Below are 22,328 nucleotides of genomic sequence, written 5' to 3' on the forward strand. Positions count from 1 at the left end.
TACTCAAGAATAAAAGTGATGGGAAGAGAATCTAAGACGGAAATTATCATGACATCAAGGTAAAAAGTTCATAAGTAACGTGCACCAGCACAGGAAGTCTTTGTTTAACCCATCTTTATTACAATACCAAGAATGGTGTTTATTGGGTTATAGATCAAGGACGTCTTGAAAATATAAGAGAAACTAGTGGGTAAAGATATGTTGCATATAAAATAGTTGGAAAACTCAGCGTCTCTGGTGGCACTAATTGGCTTTTGCCCATCACTTGAGGCAGAATAAAGCCTCTTATTTGAGATAAACTTTTGCCCTGCTGTCTGAGCTTTTGCACAAGTCTACCCTTTTAACTTTGGTTTTCTTTGATTTTTTTTTTACTTTGGAGTTTGTTTCTTAAGAATTCTCTAACTTTCTAATGATTTTCTTCAAGCTTCAGAGAAGTTCTTTAAACATCTGACAACAAAAAGGCTACATGGCTTCACTGTTCTAGTTTCTGCTCAGATTTGGATACGGATTTAAACACGGTTTTCAGAGTAACTCAAAATGTAACTTTGCCTAAACCTATTAAGTGATAATAAAGAAAACAAATATATATATATATATATATTATTCAATAAAATAATTGAATCAATAATACTCATTGGAAATTCACCTTATCACATTACAGCGATTTTTCGTCTGAGCCACTTTAGGCATCCAAAAAATGTTTACTATATGTATCCAAATTAAAGGTAATGCTTATGAAGTAACATTTATTCCCATTTCCATTCACCAGATAACTAATTCTTAAACATCCACCTGACCTACGCCTCAGTGATGATAGAACAGTAGGTTGTAAAGTCTGTATTTTAATCTGAGCCAGCTAATTAGTTATTGGTCCAATGTGATTTTTTAATGCTGGCCAGTGAATGTATAATCATTTGGGCACACACAGGAATGAATCATCCAGGGACAAAGGTCCCTATGGCAGTACATCTTGCCTCCTGCCAGACTCAACAAGGGTGGGTGTGGTGTGGGTGCACAAAAAGCCCAGTGCCTGCTGGGCTTCTAAATGAACACTCAGCTTCAGCACCAAAGTATCAAACATTTCCTTATTGCCATGAACAGGGAAATGTTAATGGATTTTCTGATTGCCTAAATATGAAAATGGGAACCCTGAAAATAAAAGGTAAATGTTGCAGTGAGCATAAGCATAAGAATAGGGACACTGCTACTTCCAAATATTGAACATACCGTATATATGGTGAATGTATCCTTTATGTTAGTATTTCAAAAATAAAGCATCTCAAAGATGTCGAGTCTATAAATGTTGTATTCTTCTTTGTACAAGCTAAAATCTAACAGTGTTATTTCATAGTACAACAATGTGGGAAGCACAGTTAAGTCGGAGAGTAACATCACCTCTCCATCCAATCCCCGCATATTTCTCCAGCATTTTAAGCTGTTATCAAATATGCCCATGTTTCAGGTTTCACCTTTAGCAACCTATCCTCTGCACCTCTGCTCTATGACTCAGGTACAATCACACAGTGTGGGAATAAACAACATCATCAGCAACAATGCCAGATGACAAGAAGTGTCAAAATGACACCTACACATGCAATGATTGATAAGCGTGACAAATGAACACAACATTCATTAACCCAGTAGCCAGCAATGTCTCTTCTGCCTAGGGGAAGATGAGTAGAAACAGGAAAAGGGGAGGGAGAAGGTGGGTTGGGACTACAGGCATATAGAGGACGAAACTAAGACAGAGGAAAAAGGGGGAGAAAATCTTCCTCTGGGGCTAAGCTGAGGTGGGTTTAAGGGATAACAGATTAACCAATTAAGCAGAAGGAGTTCTCAGAAAATTGGAGAGAGTCAGCTTGGTCCTTTCATTGAAGATTACTTTAATCTAGCACATGAAAAAAGAAGTTTAAACCAGAATTGCCTTTTTGTCAACTATTAAACCTTAACTGATATCATGACGTGTGTTTGTGTGAGAGTGTTGCATAGATACATAGTGGAGAAAGAGTATTTATACAACAGTTCTACTATTGCATTTCAAGAAAAAAGTATTATATGGAAATATATGACAGTGTCTTATATAAATCTGATGACTGTACATCCAAAACTTTAGTCTAATTAATACTCAATGCAAACACTTTTTGATTTTCTCTGTAGCTCTTAAAAAAAAATGGCGCCGGCTCAGCTGGCTGCCTGCAGACACAGCTCCTGTCGTGTGCTGTAACTGCGAAATAATTTCCCTGCTGGGATGAATAAAGTAAAAATTATTATTAGGCCCGAGCAGCAAAGCGCTGCGAAGGCCTATTGTATCTGTACTGTTTTATTATTATTCTTCCCACCTCTTCGTGTGCCTTTTTGGGGGCTTTATCATATTCAAAAACTCACCAAACTTGGCGGAGGCGTCTAGGCGGTTTAAAAATTTTGAATTTTAAGGTCGTTGAAAAAATCGCAAAAAAAATTGCTCAACGCCGGCAACTAGCAATTTTCAACAGACCCATTGCTATTCACTTACTTCATCGTAGAGACTTGAAATTCGGTACAGTTGTAGAGCTCACTAAGACGCTCAGAATTTACAAGTAATGTCATAGTGCAAGTATCGCAGGAAGTCGGCCATTTTGTATTGAAGCCATTTTTTACCTCGATTTTGACGTTTACAGCCTTCGTATTTGATCGAACTCCTCCTAGGGATTTCGATTGATCGGCTTCAAACTCGGTCAGTCTGATCATAAGGCATGTCTGATTTAAAGTTATCAAATTGGTGAGTTTTGGAGCATGTTGAAGGGGTGTTACCAGGGGTCAAAGTTCACCTACACGCCATGAAACAAAAACCTCTTATATTTCCTATACAAAAACACATAGAGGGACCAAACTTTCAGTGATTGATCGTCATCGGGTGTCCTAAAATACCCTGCAGTGAAATTTTTTTTTTACGTAGGCCACGCCCCCTGAGAGCAGGAAGTGTCATGTTTTACTGTGAACGGTCGCTATCTTAGCCCTTTGACCTAATCAACATGAAACTGTGTCCAGAGACAGAAGACATGTTGGTGTGTTGTGGATTCCAACCCCGACCGGCTGCGATGAAGCAGGTGGGCGTGGCGGCGTTGCGAACGCCGTCGAATTTCGTTTGGCTCTGAATTCCACAGTTTCGGGGTGAGCTGCTCCAAACTCACTAGGATGGATCCTTATCCACCCGCCAACAGGAATCCATAGCGATATTTGGTGGGCGTGGCCTAATTTCTCTATACTGCCCCCTAGAATATTTTAAAAAATCAGCCCCAAGCCATGCTTTAACTTAGAATTACGAAACTTGGTACACATGTGTATCTTGTCAGGACGTACAAAAAAGTCTCTTGGAGCCATGCTCTAAACCCAACAGGAAGTCGGCCATTTTGGATTGAAGGTCCATTTTGGGCCCTATTGTGGCCGTTTACAGCCTTTGCATTTGATCGAACTCCTCCTAGGGATTTCGATTGATCGGCTTCAAACTCGGTCAGTCTGATCATAAGGCATGTTTGATTTAAAGTTATCAAAACGGTGACTGTATGAGCTTGCTGAAGGGGGGTTACCAGGGGTCAAAGTTCACCTACTCGCCATGAAACACGAAACTCTTATATATCCTGCACAGAAACTCACAGAGACACCAAACGTTCAGTGATTGATCATCAATAGGTGTCCTAAAATACCCTGTGGTGAAATTATGACATCGCTTAGGCCACGCCCCCTGAGAACAGGAAGTGTCATGTTTTACTGTGAACGGTCGCTATCTTAGCCCTTTGACCTAATCAACATGAAACTGTGTCCAGAGACAGAAGACATGTTGGTGTGTTGTGGATCCAAGCCCTGACCGGCTGCGATGAAGCAGCTGGGTGTGGCGGCGTGGCGAAGTGACCTGTAACGCCAATGCAATACGTTTGCTTCTAGATTCCACATGTTTCGACCGAGCTGCACCAAACTTGGCCTGACTCATCCTGGTGTGATGCCTGACAATGCTATGTCATCATATTATGACATCATCTAAGCCCCGCCCCCTCAGAATGAATTAGAGAGATCTTCTGTGTAATTACATAATAAACAGTCCATGTTCGTTGTTTGTAGGGCAATGCTGCCCTCTGCTGCCCACTGAAATAGTTTCATTATTTCAGTAATTCGACACCAGAGGGCAGCATTGCCCTACGGAATGACAGTTCAATGTTGAATTAAAGAGGAAAAAATTAAATAATTTGTAATTCTAACACAAAAACTCACAGAGACACCAAAGTTTGAGTTATTGATCATCCTCGGGTGTAGAATAATATCCAATGGTCAAATGATGACATCACGTAGGCCACGCCCTCTGACAACAGGAAGTCTTGTATTTTACTGTGAACGGTCGATAGCTTCTGCACCAAACTTTGCACGAGTGACCCTATGTCCTTGACGACCCTATGTCTTCATATTATGACGTCATCTAAGCCCCGCCCCCTCAGAACAGGAAGTGCCGTTTTTTTACTTGGAAAGCTCCGTTTATGGCTCTCTTGACCTAATCAAGATGATTCGGATGATGAGCTCTGTCAATGCTCGCTTCTGGCTGAACCGTGTGGGCGTGGCCAAACGGCGAATATCAGTCCCTCGCCATATGCATACGTTTGGCTCTTATTCAGGCATAGATCATCCGATTGGCGCCAAACTGGATATGTATGACCTTTGTTCACCTCTAAAGAGCCCAACGGGTTTGAAATGTAATTTGGCTCCACTGCGCCCCCTAAGTTAATACATGGGTTGTATCTCCTCGATGCATCGACCGATCTGCGCCAGATTTTTCGACAGTCGTCGGGCAGCGCCGCCGAACGCATTCACGCGTGTGGCCCGGTGGACGGGCGGGGAAAATGCGCGACAGCTCCTGCGGCGGCCAGCGGGCGGCGGTGCCGGAAACTGCGGCAGAGCTTCCGCGGTGGGGAGCGGGCTGCGGCTCTGGAAAACATGCGAGAGCTTCTGCGGTGGCCGGAACCCCCGCGGTGGCCAATAGGCCGGAGCGGCGCTTGCTGCGAGGGCCGCCCGAGGCTGCTTGCAGCTTTAATTATTATTATTATTATTTAGTCTGTTGGAGTCTATTGGCTTAGCACAGGGGTGGGCAACTCCAGGCCTCGAGGGCCGGTCTCCTGCCACTTTTAGATGCATCTCTACTTCAACACACCTGAGTCAAATAATGAGGTCATTAGCAGGACTCTGGAGAACTTGACTGCACTTAGGAGGTGATTCAGTTATTGGATTCAAGTGTGTTGGACCAGGGAGACATCTAAGATTTGCAGGACACCGGCCCTCGAGGACCAGGATTGCCCACCCCTGGCTTAGAATATACCCACTAAGGCTGTTGTTGAGTAAGGTCTTATCACATGTATCTTATCTCCCCATGAATACTGGCATATCTCAGAACATTTCTTATGAGAACTAAACAAAGAAATTAAGTATATTTTGGGAACCATAAAGTGTGTCAGTTTGCACAGTGTATGTTATACGAGTAAGAATGTGAAAGTCCATGCTCAGCAACATCTGGCTTTGATGGATTATTTTATAGTGCTTAATGATCTGTAAATGATTAATACACTGTACACAATTTATGTTTACCCCTAAAAAGTTAAATTATAAATAGCAGAAAGAATTCTTAACTAGGTAAACCTGTGATTGTTTAAAGTCTTGAGGTGAGCTTCACTTGTGCAGACAGAGCGTCTGCACATCCTAGCATGAAGTATATGCAGTGTCAAAGTTTTAGATCTGCTGGTGATCAAATTGAGTATTCCAAAGTGCACGATGCATGTTAAGGTGATGCATTTGCATCTTTAGTTCAACCTGCAGATTTTTTCTTAGATTTGTTCTTCTGGTTAGTTATTTCAAAATGTACTGTAAAGGTAGAAAAATTAAAATTCAGAAGGGGGACCTGGATAACTATAGAAAGGGTATGAATGCTTTTTTTTTGTACAATGCAGGATAAAATTACAAGAATGTGTGGAGAATTAGCTTTGTTTGAGTGGTTTGGATAAATTCAACCAGCTGGGTTCAGACGGGACAGGACGGTAGCAGATAACTGGCCGTCTTATCTGTCTGCCCTCACACACCAGCAGGCACAGAGAGAAGATGGTTCCCTAAGTGCACATTGTTTTGAATTGTGCCAATGCATATTGATAATGAAGTGCATCAATGGAGCACCTATTGCCGATTGTAAGACGACTACTCTAACCACTAAGTCACAGATGCCACAGATAATCACAAATCTGCTTGTAAATCCCAAATTTCTGCTGAACACAAAAAATGCCTGGGTTTGTGTTTGGGGATGTTTTCTTCATGAACTGCAGTTTTTCAGCTAGATACAACTATTTGTACCAAAGTCAAAACCTTTCTCATTGCAAAATGTGCACATAGTGTTTTTCGCCTAGATGAATTGCCTTTATGAAAAACCGATCATCTCTTTTGTTTGACTTTTGTTGTCCCCTGTTAGAAGCGCACGCGCGCAAACTAAGACAAGGGAGAATGTTTTGTCATTTTAACCAGTTGTGCACAACCCTATTTTGGTAACTTTATGCAACCATCAAGAGTAGCGCTTGACAACATCTGAGGAGTCAGATGTTAGTTCAGTTCAGACAAAGCAAGTCAATTACTGATTATAAAAATTACTGATTATAGACTATAAAGTAGCCAAAATGATATGTTAAAGTAGCAGTTCTACGTAAAATTTACTTTTTTGAGTTGCATTAGTCGTGTTGCATTAATTCCTTCATGTATGTCTGACAAATCCTTTAATCTCCCATGGTAACCATTCAGCTGTGCAAAACAAAAAACAATGGAACCAAGCACCACCTTTGAGACACAGCTCCTCCTCTGAGCTGCAGTTTTTAAGTTTTGGAGTTTCTGCCTCACAGAACACAACCTGTCACTCTCAACTCCTTCAGAATAGTGGCAGCAACAATTAGCAAACATCTGGTGGAACTGCATGTCTTCTGAGCTCAACATATGGACTACTTCTCAGTAGCAATTCTAGTAAATACGTTGTTAAAAGCTTAATAGAGGAGCGATGTTATGACTCCTGAAGGCGGAGTGTTGGAAAAAGCAGAAACGAGACAAAGACCCAAATTTTAGCTGTTAAATTACAAAGTCAAATTTCTTTTTAGTCATATGGAAAATATATGGTATTTTTATAACAACTGAAAGTACCATTGTTACTTGATTATGCTACAAAATGGCACTAAGTGTACATAATACTGCCCCTGTAATACGTTTATGGCAACAACATACATATTTGGTGTCTCCCTGTAAAGATGACATTTTGTCTTTTAAATAATGGATATGTATATGATTCTACAGGAACAGCAGAAATTTGCATGACAATTAAACCTCATCGCTAACTTATGCATGTGCAACATGTTTAATGTAATAGCATGTATTACCTCACTAAGTACAACACTGTTATTTTTAACATAAAAAACTACATTAAAGTTTGACTGCTCTAGAGTATTACCAACCCCCTGCAGTCAGCCGGCATCAATCATCCAGTACTCTGTGTCAGAAACCCCTACAGTGTGTCAAAGAACTGACTGTTCAAAGTTATACAGTTTGATCTGAAGGACTACGCTGTTTAAGGGACAACTCTAAACCCTAAAGCACAAGAACAGGATAAAAAGACAAATGACTGCAACAAGCATGGTCTTAAAGAGATTCTAATAAGAAACAGGGTTCACTGGCACAACGGCTTTGTTTATATAAACTGAAAATAAAATACTGACAACACTGTAATTCAATGGCAAAAAGGCTAAATTATAATACGCCTATTTTATGAGAAACCAAACCATGCTCCAATTTATATTTATCGCTGGAGTGTCCTTATCTGAGATATAGCTCAATAATATTGACTTGCAGAAAATACAGTTACAGCATGATACTAACAGCATCTTTATCTAAGGCTGTAACAATGTATCTAGAATGTACCTAGATTTTGTGGAAAAACATATGCATGTGTGCAGGGTCATTTCTCATGTTTTACAGTGACAATAATCAAAGACTGAAGTGCAACACGTAAGATAAGTAGCACGTAGATGCTAAAAGACAACACAAATAACATCGAGCTATTACAATTTGGAATGTAGAGGCAAAAGCAATCATCAGATCTCAACTTGAACTTAAAACAGCAGCTGCTACACAAACATATTTTGTATTATTTCTAAAGCAAACTGGTAGCACTGTTGCCTTGCAACAAGAAGATCCTGGTTTGATTCCCAGCATGGAGTCTTTTTGCATGTTCTCCCTGTGCCTGCGTGGGTTCTCTCCGGGTACCCTGGCTTCCTCCCACAGTCCAAAATCATGACTGTCAGCTTGATTGGTTGATTCTCCTCAGGTGTGGGTGTGTGAATGGATGACTGTTAATCCTGTCTGTCTCTGTGTTATCATGCAATGGACTGGCAACCTGTCCAGGGTACCCCGCCTTTTGCCTGCTGACCACTAGAGATAGGCACCAGCACCTCACGCGATTAGAATGTTTGATAAAGGATGAAACTTAAGCAAATGGCTAAACAGATAGCAAAATAAGTACATAGTTAAGTATAAAAGTGTATTCAGCAGTTTAAAGAGCAACATTTCACATAAGCCTCCAGAAGTCATACTGATCTGAAATATGAAAGAACACCCCAAAATAAGCTGAGTGGGAAGGACAATATGGATGATGACTAAATAGAGCAATATCATCACAAAAGCACAGCAAAGACTGAGGCCAAACAAATACAAAAGCAAGCAGCAAACTGTGACCTGATATCTGAACTGAAGCCTGACTGAGGAAAGGAACACGATTTACTGTTTACATAAAACATAGACTGCATAGACCTTAAGCATAGACTGCGACAGGTCAGTGAGCCTCTGTAATTGAGAACGACTCAATTTATTAAGGGCCAGTCCTTTTCTGATGACATATATTTAACTATGCTATGTACTTAAATTAACTACAAAATGCAAAAAGCAACTTGTGAAGCAGACAAAAAACAAAACTGTGACACATGAGGACTTGGATTTGACGAATGCCTAAATGCTCTGGTTTCAGTAATGGGACTAGTAAATAGCTTATGGAAGAACATCCATCAACATAGAGTAAACAGGTTCAGTTCAAGTTTGTTCTGTGTTCATGAAGGTACACAATACACAGCAATTGTTTACAACTCTTGTAATTTATGAACTGCAATTACATTTCCATTAAATCTGAAACAGTTTGAGATTTGTTCAGAAACAAACAAGATACTCAAAGAAAAACTGCAGGTTCTCATTTATTCTGAATGACTGACAATGAAGTTAAGCATAAATACAACTGCAAGAGCTGTGAATACAATGATCAAAACTGAAACTCTGTTTTGGTTATTTTTCCTCTTATTGGGTATAATCAAAGATCAGCACTCTGTTTTTTAAAATAATCAAAACTAAGAACTTCCACTGTTTTTTTTTAACTAAATACATAAACCAACAACATGTACTTTGATGCACTTCTGTTGAATTTAAAAAAATCAGATAAGATTAAGGAACAGATGCTCTGAGGGATAAGCAGAATTTTTTTTTCCTTTACCTGTTATGATTTTAATTTATTATTATTCTTTGATATTTTTAAATCAAACAAAATTGGAAACTTAAAAAAAACAAAAAATTAATATTAACAGTTATCTCAAAACAACAGGCAAATTTTTAAAAAGGTAATATTCACCTTATTTTGTGGCTGCAGATTGTTTTCTACTTAAACACAAAACAATATTAATCCTGTTTTAAACGCAATCAGAGATACACCTATTATTTTGACTGATACTCACAGATGTAGTTTGCTTTTCCTCCGCTAAAATAAACCAGTTAATGTTTTAACCGGTTTTTAAGACAGTCAAAACATAGTGCACCATCCCATGACTTAACTGCAGAAAACCCAACATGATCTCACAACATTCAATTACCATTTTATTTCAGTTTTAAAGAAAAATTAGGTAAAAACCCAGAATACAAACATGACTTGTATTAAATTGATAGGTGATCTTTTTCTTAATCATTTCATTTGAAAACAGACATCACAATGAGGAATAATAAGAGATTTTCTGAACAAATACAATTAAGTAATATTTGCACTGTCAAGAGAGATCACTGGTTTTACCAACGTTCTTTTACTGAAACCAATTCTTTTATTTTTTTGGATATTTGTAACACTTACCTTATGTGTCAAAACTAGATCCCTTAACAGAAAAAAAAAACACTTTCAAGCCCAAAATTTGTATTGCTATTTTAAAATCTAACAGGTCTAGAAGAAAAACTCAACTTTTTTCAGTTCATTGTGGGAGACTCCAAGGTATTCCCAGTCAGAAAAGATGAACAGTGCATCCAGTGAGTTTTTGGTCTGCACTATAGAGCTCCCCCACTGCAGTGTAGGTAAGAAAAACCTCCAAATGGAGGTGCTCAGGTGGAATTCTTATCAAATGCACAAACTGCCTCAACTGACTCAATTTAATTCAGAGGAGCAGCGATTCTACTTCAACCTCAGGCCACCCTACAGAAGAAGCTAATCTCAGGCACTTACATTGGGAATCTCAGTCCTTTGGTCAGAATCCATATCTCAAGGCCAAAGATGAAAGTCATAATCTAAACTGATTGTATGTTATCCATCTCCTGTTCTTTTCTAAGTGTGTTTTCACACCAGGAAAGTCCTTTGGTCCACTTGTTTGTCCAGACCATAAGTGCACTTTATTTCTTTTTTGCTTGGTGTGGTTTGCTTTCACATTGCGTTTGTTTGTAAGTGGACTATAACTTTTCCAACAATGCCACAGATGTGATGATCATTGCACCCATTGGAAAGAAATGACACAGCAGAGCGCAGACCCAGAGAGAAAACAAACATTGAAGAACTTTGTGTTGCATTTCTGTTGTGCACATTTGTGCTATTATTACAACTGGAATACCATTTTAAATGTCAAGAGCAGTTCATTAAACATAGGTTTTGCGAAGTGCTTGTTCTAATTTTGGAACAGTGTTGGCAAATGTGTGCTGCTAGCTGAATGAGACAAGATGTTCTGACCCACAACATGCCGGCAGCAGTATCACTAATCAGAATATGGTAGATCAGGTATGATTTCAGCAAAATCAATACAAGCAGCTGTGACATTAACAACACTAAGGACCTCATTTTTACCACGATGTTCAGCAACAATGGCTCGTGAAATCCAAAATATGTTACTTCTTGTAAATGGTTTGGATAGAGGCAGGTCTGTATTCATGTATGTTTGGACCACCTCAAAAAGTGGGCCTCGGTCCAGTTGTTTGGCCCACATCAGATTCGCTTGCATGAATTCACAACAGAACAAAAGGTTCCAGAGGAAGACCACCGGAGGAAGTTAACTTTGGTTTGTTTTTAAGTGGACCAAATTCGTCAGCTGTGAATACACCCTAAATAACTAATGAACAAATTAAAATAATTGATTTCCTTCTCTGAAGCAGGTACCGATCCCCGACCTGCAGTGAGCAATCCACCCTGCTGTGCATACTAAAGGTCATCACTTGAAGATGCCAACAGAACCTGATCATCAGGGTCTCCTAACTGTCTCATGGAGAGTTTCTAAAGCTCCCACATTAGACACTGTTCTCCTCAAGATCGCACCTTCCGATTCTTTCCACGAACAAAGACCACAAAAAAGTCTATGACAAAGGACAGCCCAATCTTGACTTGGAAGATGCAGGACTTTGTGCCAAAGACCCAGGCATGATTCACTGTTTGATTATTGAAGGATCAGACAAATGGCTCCTTTAAAGGAACAAAAGGACCTTATACGTTTACATCTTTTGCTAAATATCTCAAAAGACAAGGTCGTAAGCTTCTTCAGAACGGCAGGGGGCCTGTGCAGCCAATCCACCTTAACAATATCATGGGTTTAACATTTGGTCCACTGTTGCATGACCAAGATGAAAGCTAAACTTTTCCTCTCAAATCCAAGGTTCAACAACTGGATAGATCCTCTTTTCCAGCACTCAGGGATAAGCTTTTTCAGGGAGGCTGATCCCTCAGTAGTTAGAACACACGTTTTGGGACCCTTACTTAAAATTCACCTCAATATATCATGAGCTATAAAATATGCATGTTTCTTTCCCCCTTTTGCATCTTGATAATCAGTAGCTGTTGACTCATTTTAAAACATCAATTCAAATTCACCTGTGACTAAATTTGCCCCTGGGTTTTTATTATTTCCCTCTGTGGTGGCGGGGTGCTCCTTGGTGACTGCTTGCCATTTCTTGTTAAGAGCAACATCAGAACTGGCCTCTCTTCCATTAGTGCAGATCATGAGAGAGAAACTGAGATCATGAGAGAGAAAAGCGAGCAATGCATCAGATTGTGTGGATGTTTGACAGAAAAGCAGAATGACAGGGAGGAAGAATGAACGACAAGGGAGAAAGAGAGAGGAAAAGGAGCGACAGGAGTGTGTGAGATAAGAGAATCAGACACAGGCATGATAGAGAGAACGACAGAGAGATACAAAGGAATAGAAGAGTGAGAGAAGTTGGGGGTGGCAACTCAGGAAGCTGCCTCCTCTACCCATTCTTAGGGTTTTCTTTTTTCACTACTCTGCCTTTGAGCTCTTGCTAGTGTCACATTAAGATCATCCATTTGAGAATCAGAGAGAGGCCTTTGATGTTCTTTGTGCATACACAAACAGGGGAATGGAGTGCTCCTTTGACAATAGCCAACTCTACAGACATTTTTTTTCTGTTCTCAGTCTCTGGCCTGATAGGGACAATGTTACCATCAGAGGGAGTATCGCAAACTGGTGAATATTTTAATGTACCTGTTCCTATTTCATCACTGAATACATTAAAATAAATTCTTTTACCCAGCCACACTCTGAAACACTGTACCCACCTCCCTTTACTGTTGTTGTCTTTTTTAGCTGCTCAAATGGCACAGCAGGTGGACAAAATAATGAAACAATCTGACAATGCAGGGATTTAACACACCAAGCAAACATACAGTTTTGGGCTGCAAGCAAAAGAAATAGTTGAGAAGTTCATGAATATATAAGCATATGCATTAATGGGTGGAAATGTTCTTTGAGTCTCCAAAGTGTTCACTAAAATGATGATCTAAATAACAATATTTTAGATGCTTAAATCTTAAATACATTTTAAATGTTCAGAGCCAAAAGTAAACACAGAAATTAAGTTGTAAGTATTTTGAAATGTTAACAGACTAATGACATTTAAAATTTCAGAGAGCTCCAGGTTAGGTGATGCTAAACAGGGCCTGGACTCCTGCAATGTTTATTCATTTCCCAAAAAAGACATAAAAAGGGATTGTATGTTTTTAATCCTATGAGCCAACGTAGAAAGTCAAGCACATCTGTCTGCTAGAATTGTCAAAACACTCGACGTTCCTTTATAAGTAACTTAATGGACTTGTTTTCACCACGGCTGCACACACACACACACGCCCCTAACCTCTCTTGCAGCAGCTCACCTGAACAATCAAGGCTTAAAATGAAACATAAGCACATGTGTTGGATGTTTAAAACTACAGTAGCACAACTTGACCCTGTTTAGTTGAAAAGGAAAAATGTTACTTGGAGGTAGTTTACTTAAGGGGTTACAAACAGAGAAAGCCAAAGGATGACACAAAGCAAAGATGTAAGCTGTGACCATTATTGAAAGAGGAGTAGCATTACAAACTTGGTGAATAATGAATTACTTTGTTATTTGTTTAAACATTAGCAATTGGTTACACGCCCAATAATGAGTCCTTTCCTCAGCAGATATACTGTAAATGTATGCAGGCAGCTTGTTTCATTGTGATGAACATACAAGGTGCTCAAAATGTTAAAGGTACAGGACGGTGAAAGGCTGCTTTCATGAGAAAGAACATGCTATGCATCATAAACAAATGGTGTCAAAAAAACTCAGACTAGATTGAAAGTGACAAAAGACAATGAGAAACACAATGTAGCATGTTAACTCACACTGTTTTAGTTTATATTAACACATTTGCATTAACATGAACCTTGTCTACACTATTAGAAAACCCATTATTTTCCAATTCCATTTAAAAATACAAGGTACACGAGCACGCTGTGGTGGCGCAGGGGATAGTGCGACCCACATTTGGAGGCCTCGAGTCCTCGTCGCAGGTTCGATTCCCGGGTCGCAGGGTCCGGGAATCGAACCTGGTGACATTTACCGCATGTCTTCCCCCCTCTCCTTTCCTGTCAGCCTACTTTCATCTAAGGGACACTAGAGCCCACAAAAGACCCCCTGGAGGGGAGGAACAATACAAGGTACACTTACGTCTTATCTTGTGTCCTGTTTTACAAGAAAGACTTTTAAATGCGTTATTTTGATAAAGTCATGCTTGATTAACTGATGATCTCCAGATTCTGGTGAATTGCACAAACCTCCTCATCTCTATATCACACCATCAAGACAAGAAGAAGGCTAACACTTGCAGGTATTGACTGTCACAGCTCTGTCACTGTCTTGCTTGGTGGTACATCATACAATCCTATATTGCTTTATTAATCCCAAAGGGAATATAGACACACGAGTTGTCATAGTCTAAGCTTCTTCATAAAATAATCACAGGTAAGAACTGTAAGCAGGAAGGACCTCTTGTGGTTGTCTGTGCTGTGCCTCCTTTGACTGAATTAATTTTTTTCTAAGTTATAGTGGTGAACAGTAACTTCTGTTTACATTTGTACACATGAAAGCTGCATTTTTGGTGAGAAAATGTTCATGTCGAGACTTTTAAAACTCTACTTGTGATGTGTTAATGTAGACTGGACATCCACGGGTTTCATAATTAAAATTAATTACAATATGGATGCGCACACTATTGCTTAGTGGCTGAGAGAAAAGGGTAAGCAGTGTAAAAGTAAGCACAAACTACACTTGTTTGAGAGAAAGGTTTTCCTAGAATGCTCTAGTCATTGTTGGAATTTTCTTCTTTAGAACTGAAATTTTGTAGCATCGGTACATCCAAATCCAATATGCTTGTGATTACCCACTGTAGAAGAATTCTGCCTTAGTCAGCACATGCCTATGATGGTCTGAAGGAAGATTATTTTCATAACTAGACTTCTACAAATACTTTTTACATTTATCTGAATCTCTGTGTGAAAAAAAATCATTTGCTTTCAAGCACTTTATATGAGTAGGAAAGCATTAGAGGAATCAATGTCAATAGGAAAATGTTTTGCTCTGGTGTCTGCTTAAACAGCACAACTGTTACTGATCATCTCTATTTCACTTTATTTCAGTGAGTCAGAAATTCTCATTAATGCTCTAGAGGTGCATGCATTTAATCTGATTTCAATTCAGTGGAGTGCTGCAAGTAATATCAGCTCTCATGTCTCAATATACCGTTCCTTGAAACAAGAATTTTCTAACAAATTTAAAGATTCTAAATTTTTCAACTAAATTCCCTTGGATAATTTGAGAATCTGCAGTGCAGATGTGGAATGCAGATTCTCTGACTGTGAGTTACGTTGGGCCAAAAGATCAAGTTAAGTAGCTTGTGCTGTCGGGTGTTATGAGACTGTTCACAAACTCTAAGAGTCAGGGCTGCAGGGGTGATGTTCAGAGCATTGATTTTGTGCAGAGCCACAATGACAGAAAGCTGAGGATAACACCTGTCTCAGCAGTGACCACTTTACACCTGGTGGTTTTTACAGACTTTCATCAGTGGCAGCAGGGATCTGCTGCTGATGGAAGAGAATCTGACTAACTTTGAGTTTGGTTCTGTATTGCTTTACAGAAAAAGCTATTTCTGTTTCATTAATCAGGATGGAGAATTACAATCACCATTACAAACTCTCTCTATGGTACTATGTTTGTTGTACATTAAAAACTCCTTTTGTGCTTTACCTTGGCTCCATTGTTTCTTGTTTTTCATTTTTACCTCTGATGTTAAGTATCAATCAGGCTGTGTCCTGTGTGGGCCTGTGATTTCCTTTGATTTTGCTGATAAATAACCTCAATCAGCACTGAAATGACTGCCATCTAAGAGACGGATGACTAATCCCAGGAGAAGTGATGTGAGGCTCCTGCATTTTCCAGCTGAACTCAGTGAACCTCACCTGGTTTCAAAATAAAGATCAAACCTACCAGTTACATGTTTTCACAAAATAATACCACCTCCTCATTGGGTAATGTTCCTGCTACATTATGAACCATTTGCATTTTAGTACATTTTAATTCAAAACATGACATTTGTATCAGTTATTAAATCCAAAAGGTGAAACTGAGATTATACATATTTATTACACACAGTGATGTTTTCTGTGTTTTTCTGTTAATTTTCATAATTATTGTTTACAGCTAATGAAAACCCATAATTTCGTTATAAATCAGTTTATTACAGAAGTGTCATTCTAACAGAAAAATATGTCCATGGCCAGAGGTGTGTATACACTCTGTACTTGGTTGGGGCTCTTTCTACATTAATTTCTGCATAAATGCAGTATGGCAAGGAGGAATAAAGGAACCCGATGTTGCTATACTGGCAATATTTATTGCCTGTAACACAATCATCTGCATTGTTGAGTCTGCTTTCTCTTATCGTCCTTTGAAAATTCTTCATTTGTAAGGGTTTAGACAACGCTTTGCCAATGAAACACTGGGATGCCATGGTCATTAAACCTTTAGGCAGCACACTACTTTAGGCAGTGTGCTGCCTAAAGCAGCAGCACACTGCTAAGTTCTGGAGGAAAATTAAATGAATGAAGATTGTCAGTCGAGGGAAGCATAACGTGTTCTAAAATGTTCTAATAGATGCAGTGCTGTCTTTGGATCGTCATTAGCAGATGACATGGCATCACAGAGTTTTACTGACTGTGAAAACGTAATTCTAGATTTCAAGAAACTTTGAACCTGGATTCTATCTCTACTTCAAACTATTGACATGGCTTTGCTTCACAATCCTGTCAAAACTGTGGTTATTCCTGGACCTTGTTCACCTTTTTTTAAATAAGTTTTTGTCTTCCTTCCAGTTAACTTTCTATTTATTTGTTTTAATATAGTGCTGTGTGAACAACCAGCTTTCTTAGCTTGACTTACTGTAGCTTACACTGCTTTTGGAGGTTATTAATGACTCTGCTGAAAACCTTTATAGTTAACAGTCTTCCTCATCAATCAAATCAATCAAATTTTATTAATCCATCACGTTACAACAGTGACTACTGAACCAACGCGTTTTCCTTTAATGCTGTAATAGAAATAGAGAATAATAAAAACAGGTGAAAAACAAGACAAAGTGACAAGATTTTCTAACCTTTCTAATTAGGACTACTGAAATTAATTGCATTCAAGTGTATTGATATACACTTGTAGATTACAAAACTAATCATTTTGCAATAAAATACTTTTATTTAGGTTTCTAAATATGGTTTCCCCCTTATTTATGAAAGCTGACTTCCAAATTAATAAGAGGAAAAATATCCAAACCCTCTTACATGCCTCCACTATAGCACATTGCTACCAAACCTTTGCTACTGAAGTCTAGAATAATATTCATCTACAACTCAGCACTACATGACACAAATAAAAGCTACATCTCCAGTTCTGACAAAAAAAGCACAAAGCAAAAGATGCAAAGGAAAGTCTGGGGAAAGATGTAATTCAAGTATGTACAGGAAAGCTCCTGGAAAAAATGCAGTGAGAAATTATTGCTCTATTTTTGTTTCAGTTCACAATAGAGTAAATAACTGCAACAAAGTGCCTCTCATACTTGAGATTTTTTCTCCATATCTGCTGTGCGGTGCTTTGTTGTAAAATTCTTCAAACTAACGCATTGTATTGTTGTTTTGAAAATTTTTGCTGTCTGTTTTGTGGTGTTAGCAAATATTCTTCTATTTCTTTTCTTGCATTTGTGCAAGAATGCTTTCTGATCAGCAATAAATGAAAGCCCAGCATAGCACAGATGCTCCTGCAGCATGGCTTCTGATGTTTTGGCCCCTTTTGAACTCAAAGCTTTGAAAATTATAAAAAGGTTGACTCCCAGACATTTTTTAAAACAAATCTGAGCCACACGGCTTAGCCTTGATTTTACGTTATAACCTTTGCAGTCATGTGCATAATTGTGATGTCATTACACCAAAGTTAATTTTTGCTTTCAGGTGGTGTTTTTATCCATTACACATGCAGATGAAGACTTTCAAAGCAGACACCCACGCAGACTCTGCAACCACAGCAGACAACAAATTTGAAAAAAACAAAACAAAAAAAAAAAACATTTAAGCTTAACTGCTAGTATGTCCTTATCCAGCGGCTGCTTTGATTTAGCTGGGTTTGCAGTAAATATGCAGAAAGCCGATAGTTTCAGGCCTCTGTTGCTTCCACCACTCCACTCAGCCAAGAACAAGTGGAATGACAACTTACGAATAAGAGGCACGCTGGCGTTGGCCCTCCCCAGCTTGTTGATGGCGACGCACGTGTAGTTCCCATAACGATCCTCTGTCATGTTGGTCACTGTGAGGACTGATCTGGAGCTGAGGCTCTTGATGTCAATACCGTGTCCCCTAATGATCCTGAAAAGACCAATGTAAATGTGACAAATGAGGCTTTGATTTCTCACCTGCTACAAAAAGCTTGGAGTAGGAAAAGAGGCAAGAATGGAGCAAATGTCATCTTAAGTGGATCTTCATCATTACGACGCTCTTCAGCGCATTTATTTATTTCATCGTGTCTGCTTTCGAGAGACGCTTTTTGAAGGACTGAGACAAGAGTGGAAAGAGCCGGAGGAGAAGCAGCAGGGTACAACTTGACATTTTACTCGTTTTTGTTGCAGGTGCACATGAATATAGCAAGTAGTTACAACCAGATATGTACAGTACATGTAATGTATAAGAAAATAACTTATTTCCTCACTGTGTGATATTTAACTAGGGTAATTATTTACTATTTCTATATAAGAAAGAAAGGAAAGAAAGAAAGAAAGAGATAGTCTTTCAGCTAATTTTGTCTTAAATGACATAAATTCTAATTTGTTTAATAGGTAACTCTTGTGATTGCCTTGTAAACAGATTTGGGTCAAACACTTTGAGGCTCCTTCCACAAGCTTCTCACAACAGTTTCCTGAAGTTTTAGTCAATCCCTCCTGAACTGTATGAAGGCTGCCTTGCTCACACACATTTTCACCTCTGCTTTAACAACTTCATTTTTACTTCAAATATAATAGTAGACTAACAAACATTCCTCCTAAAGTTAACATAGTGTGTAAGGAAAGTTATAAAGGAAAAAAGAAATTGGTCTTAGCAAATAGAAATTGTCTTAGTAATTTTGGCATAGAATAGAATGGAAAAAAGTTTACTTAGATTTACTGTGAGACGGTGAAGAAAAATCAAGACTATATGTCTTTTTGACTTCAATATCTGACTTCAACATCTGGATTCAAGGTGTTTGTACGTTGATGGTGTTAATCTTTAACAGTCTGAAAAGATTAAACATGACTCCATTAAGGCATATGCCACTGATTTTAATCCGATTAGTTTTGTTCATTTTGTTGTTAACTTATTCCTAACTCTGAAAATCCTCCAAACTTTGCCTTCACTATGACTTCCCAGGAGCTATGGCTTGGCTCAAGCTGGTTTGTAAGGCATTCTGAGCAAAACTCTACGTGTGACCTTGTTTCCAACAGTACCCTGAAAATTTGTTGTTGACTCATTGCTTGCGACCTCTTCAAAGTTTACCTTGACGCTCTGAAAATCTCAGCATGTGTTTCACCCCATTACTAGCTTAACATCAGACCAGTCAATGATTCCCCCTGTCATGGTGAAAGAAAGCTCCCCACCCTCACAGATGTACACACAAACACTCGCCCACTTCCACTCAAATAATAAAAGCAGTGACACAACAAGAGAAACGTTTACTTGTCAAAACTGTCACAATATGTCTGATGCAGACAAACTAAAAGGAAAGCTGCACAAAGCGGAGCTAAAACACAGCTTTTACTTCATGTGCACAATGAACGTGCCATGACGAAATCTGAACTCTGTGCCTCAGACCTCTCACGACTGCTCTGGTTGTGATTACAAGTGAAAGAAGAAATCATAATTTAGCCATGTGAAAAGTCACAGAAGGAATGAGTCCTTGATTTAAGAAAAGACCAGAATTATGCCAACTTGCCTCCTTAGCAATTTGAATAAACTGAATCCACCCCATAATTACAATTAGCACAGTGTGAGCTGATGACTGAAATTGTGCTCACCAGGAGTGGGTAAATGATGGGTAATGGGTATAATTTGATTTTTAAATTCAAGAACTAACACTTGAATCTAGACTGATTGATGTATGCGTCACAAATGAGTTAAGCCAGTTGCCTGCAAATATTTTATCAGAATGCAAGGTAAGAAAAAGCTACAAGTGACTCCTGCTGGAGTGTTTTTTGTGGGCTCTCCCCAGAGGCATGATGAATGGGGTGACAAAGAAAAGCATTATTTTTGGGAAATAAACAAAACAAGCATAAAAAGAACTTATGCTGTGCTCTGGTTGTAGTCTTGGGAAATTCCGACTTCCCAGTAGGAAAAATAAACCAAAATTCCCTCACTGAAGTCAAATTTCCCACAGGGAAAGTGGGAGCAACTCTGACTACTCCCAGTTATGTCTTCATTCGCTGACTTCACATTTCAATATGGCCAATCATTGCATCAACAATAGTAAGCTGTGGTCGACGCATGTACATAAGACATACATGTTAAAGTATGTCTAAAATCAATGTTAAATGTTTTGCCTCAATGCTAACATGAACAAATTAAAAGAAGGGGTGTATACTTATTTAAACATTACAAAAATAAACATTGATAAATTGTAGCGCAGCTTACTTAAAAATCTTACATATACAGTACAGACCAAAGGTTTGGACACACTTTCTCATTGAATTCAATGAGAAAGTGTATATATATATATAGCATTATTTTGTTTCAAAGAAACAAAAAGTTCCAGTAAATGTTAGCAAAATTACATACCTTTCAAGACTCACATTTCTACAGTTCTCAGTCATATTTTATACAATACTTAACTTTGTAGTTTTTCCACAGATACTTTTTCAGTGGTTAGACTTTAAAACAAGGAACATGCGAAACCCAGAAACTGAATTTATAGGCAGATGGAAAGATCTAACGTTTACACAATGGAAACATAAATGGTTTTCCATTCTAAATATACAACTGAAATTTCAGACACTTCCAAACTTTTTCACACTCTTGTCAGAGCTCTGGACACAGAATGGACAACTTTTTACATATGCACTCTCAAATAAAAGCAATAAAGTGTTAGCTAGTTAAACCTAGCATCTGTAGTTTTGGACTGTGAGATGAGACAAGATCACTCACAGAAAATATGTGCAAGAATAGGAGAAATGTTCAAGCTTTACAGGAACATGAGGATTCAGGACCTAGCTTTTTATGCCTCCATGTCGGTTTGCTCATTTCTAAACAGTGAAAAATCTGAGCTGATCTGAAATAGCGTAATAGAATCATGTGTCTCATTGAAAGAGTTGTCAACAAAATTTAACCAAAATGAGCTATGAAAAATTGAAGATACCCATTTCAATTTTATATAAATTATTGTAAAAGTACTGCATTCATTTTTAGTTTTGTCTGTAAAAACAGAAAAACAGTATTAAGTGCTTTTTTTCATACGCATCAAAGGATAAATCCAAACCTTCCAAGACTGTGTAGCAACCATATATTAACTGCGTGTTATCAGACAGTAAACCCTTTAGTTTGACACTATGCGATGCTGGAGCTTAGTACTACGAAAGCCACATCCAGAGCACATGTAGGACAGTGATGCAACTACATGTTGTGATGTGACAGTACACGCCATCAGACAACACTTACCTTTTCTCACCCTTGTACCACTCAAAGGTTGGAGAAGGCACAGCAGCAGCTTCGCACCGCAGCAGTGCTGTGCGCCCCAAACCAACTCCGTGACTCTTCATTTCATGGATGTCCGGTGGAACTGGAGAAAGAGATTACAGGAAATTTTTGAAAAGAAAGGAGACATTTATGTTCTATTGTTTGTATAAGAATAGCTTCAAGTACATATGGTGCTTTAGATTTCATGACGTCTAAAATTCTGGTTTCTGAACATTTTGTATAGGACAAACTGAATGCTCAGGGTCAACAGATGCTGAATTGAGAAGAACGGCCTCCTTCCTTAGAGTAAAGGGAAATAAAAAAGAATTGCACAGCATGGTGATAAATGGCTTAATGGAAGTTCAAAGACTGGCTGGTAGAGGCAGGTTCTTTGAATGGCAAATGAGATTCCTTTCATGTACTGAAATGTGGTGTAAATCTCTTTGCCAATGTCATGAAGGC

At 38.7% G+C, this 22,328-nt stretch overlaps 1 protein-coding gene across 2 annotated transcripts in view; it reads right to left on the reverse strand.

The window, feature by feature from the left end:
* The window catches only part of negr1 (neuronal growth regulator 1), a 173,893-nt gene that overhangs the window by 37,530 nt on the left and 114,035 nt on the right, over positions 1-22,328 (reverse strand). For both annotated transcript variants that reach the window (XM_028028292.1, XM_028028294.1), the window contains exons 5-6: positions 21,849-21,969; positions 18,388-18,536 (exon numbers count right to left, since the gene is read on the reverse strand). In XM_028028292.1, the coding sequence (XP_027884093.1) occupies positions 18,388-18,536; positions 21,849-21,969 (270 nt within the window). The remainder of the gene's footprint in view (positions 1-18,387; positions 18,537-21,848; positions 21,970-22,328) is intronic.

The sequence above is a fragment of the Xiphophorus couchianus genome, chromosome 9 (assembly GCF_001444195.1).
Source record: "Xiphophorus couchianus chromosome 9, X_couchianus-1.0, whole genome shotgun sequence".
Taxonomy (NCBI): Eukaryota; Metazoa; Chordata; class Actinopteri; order Cyprinodontiformes; family Poeciliidae; genus Xiphophorus; species Xiphophorus couchianus.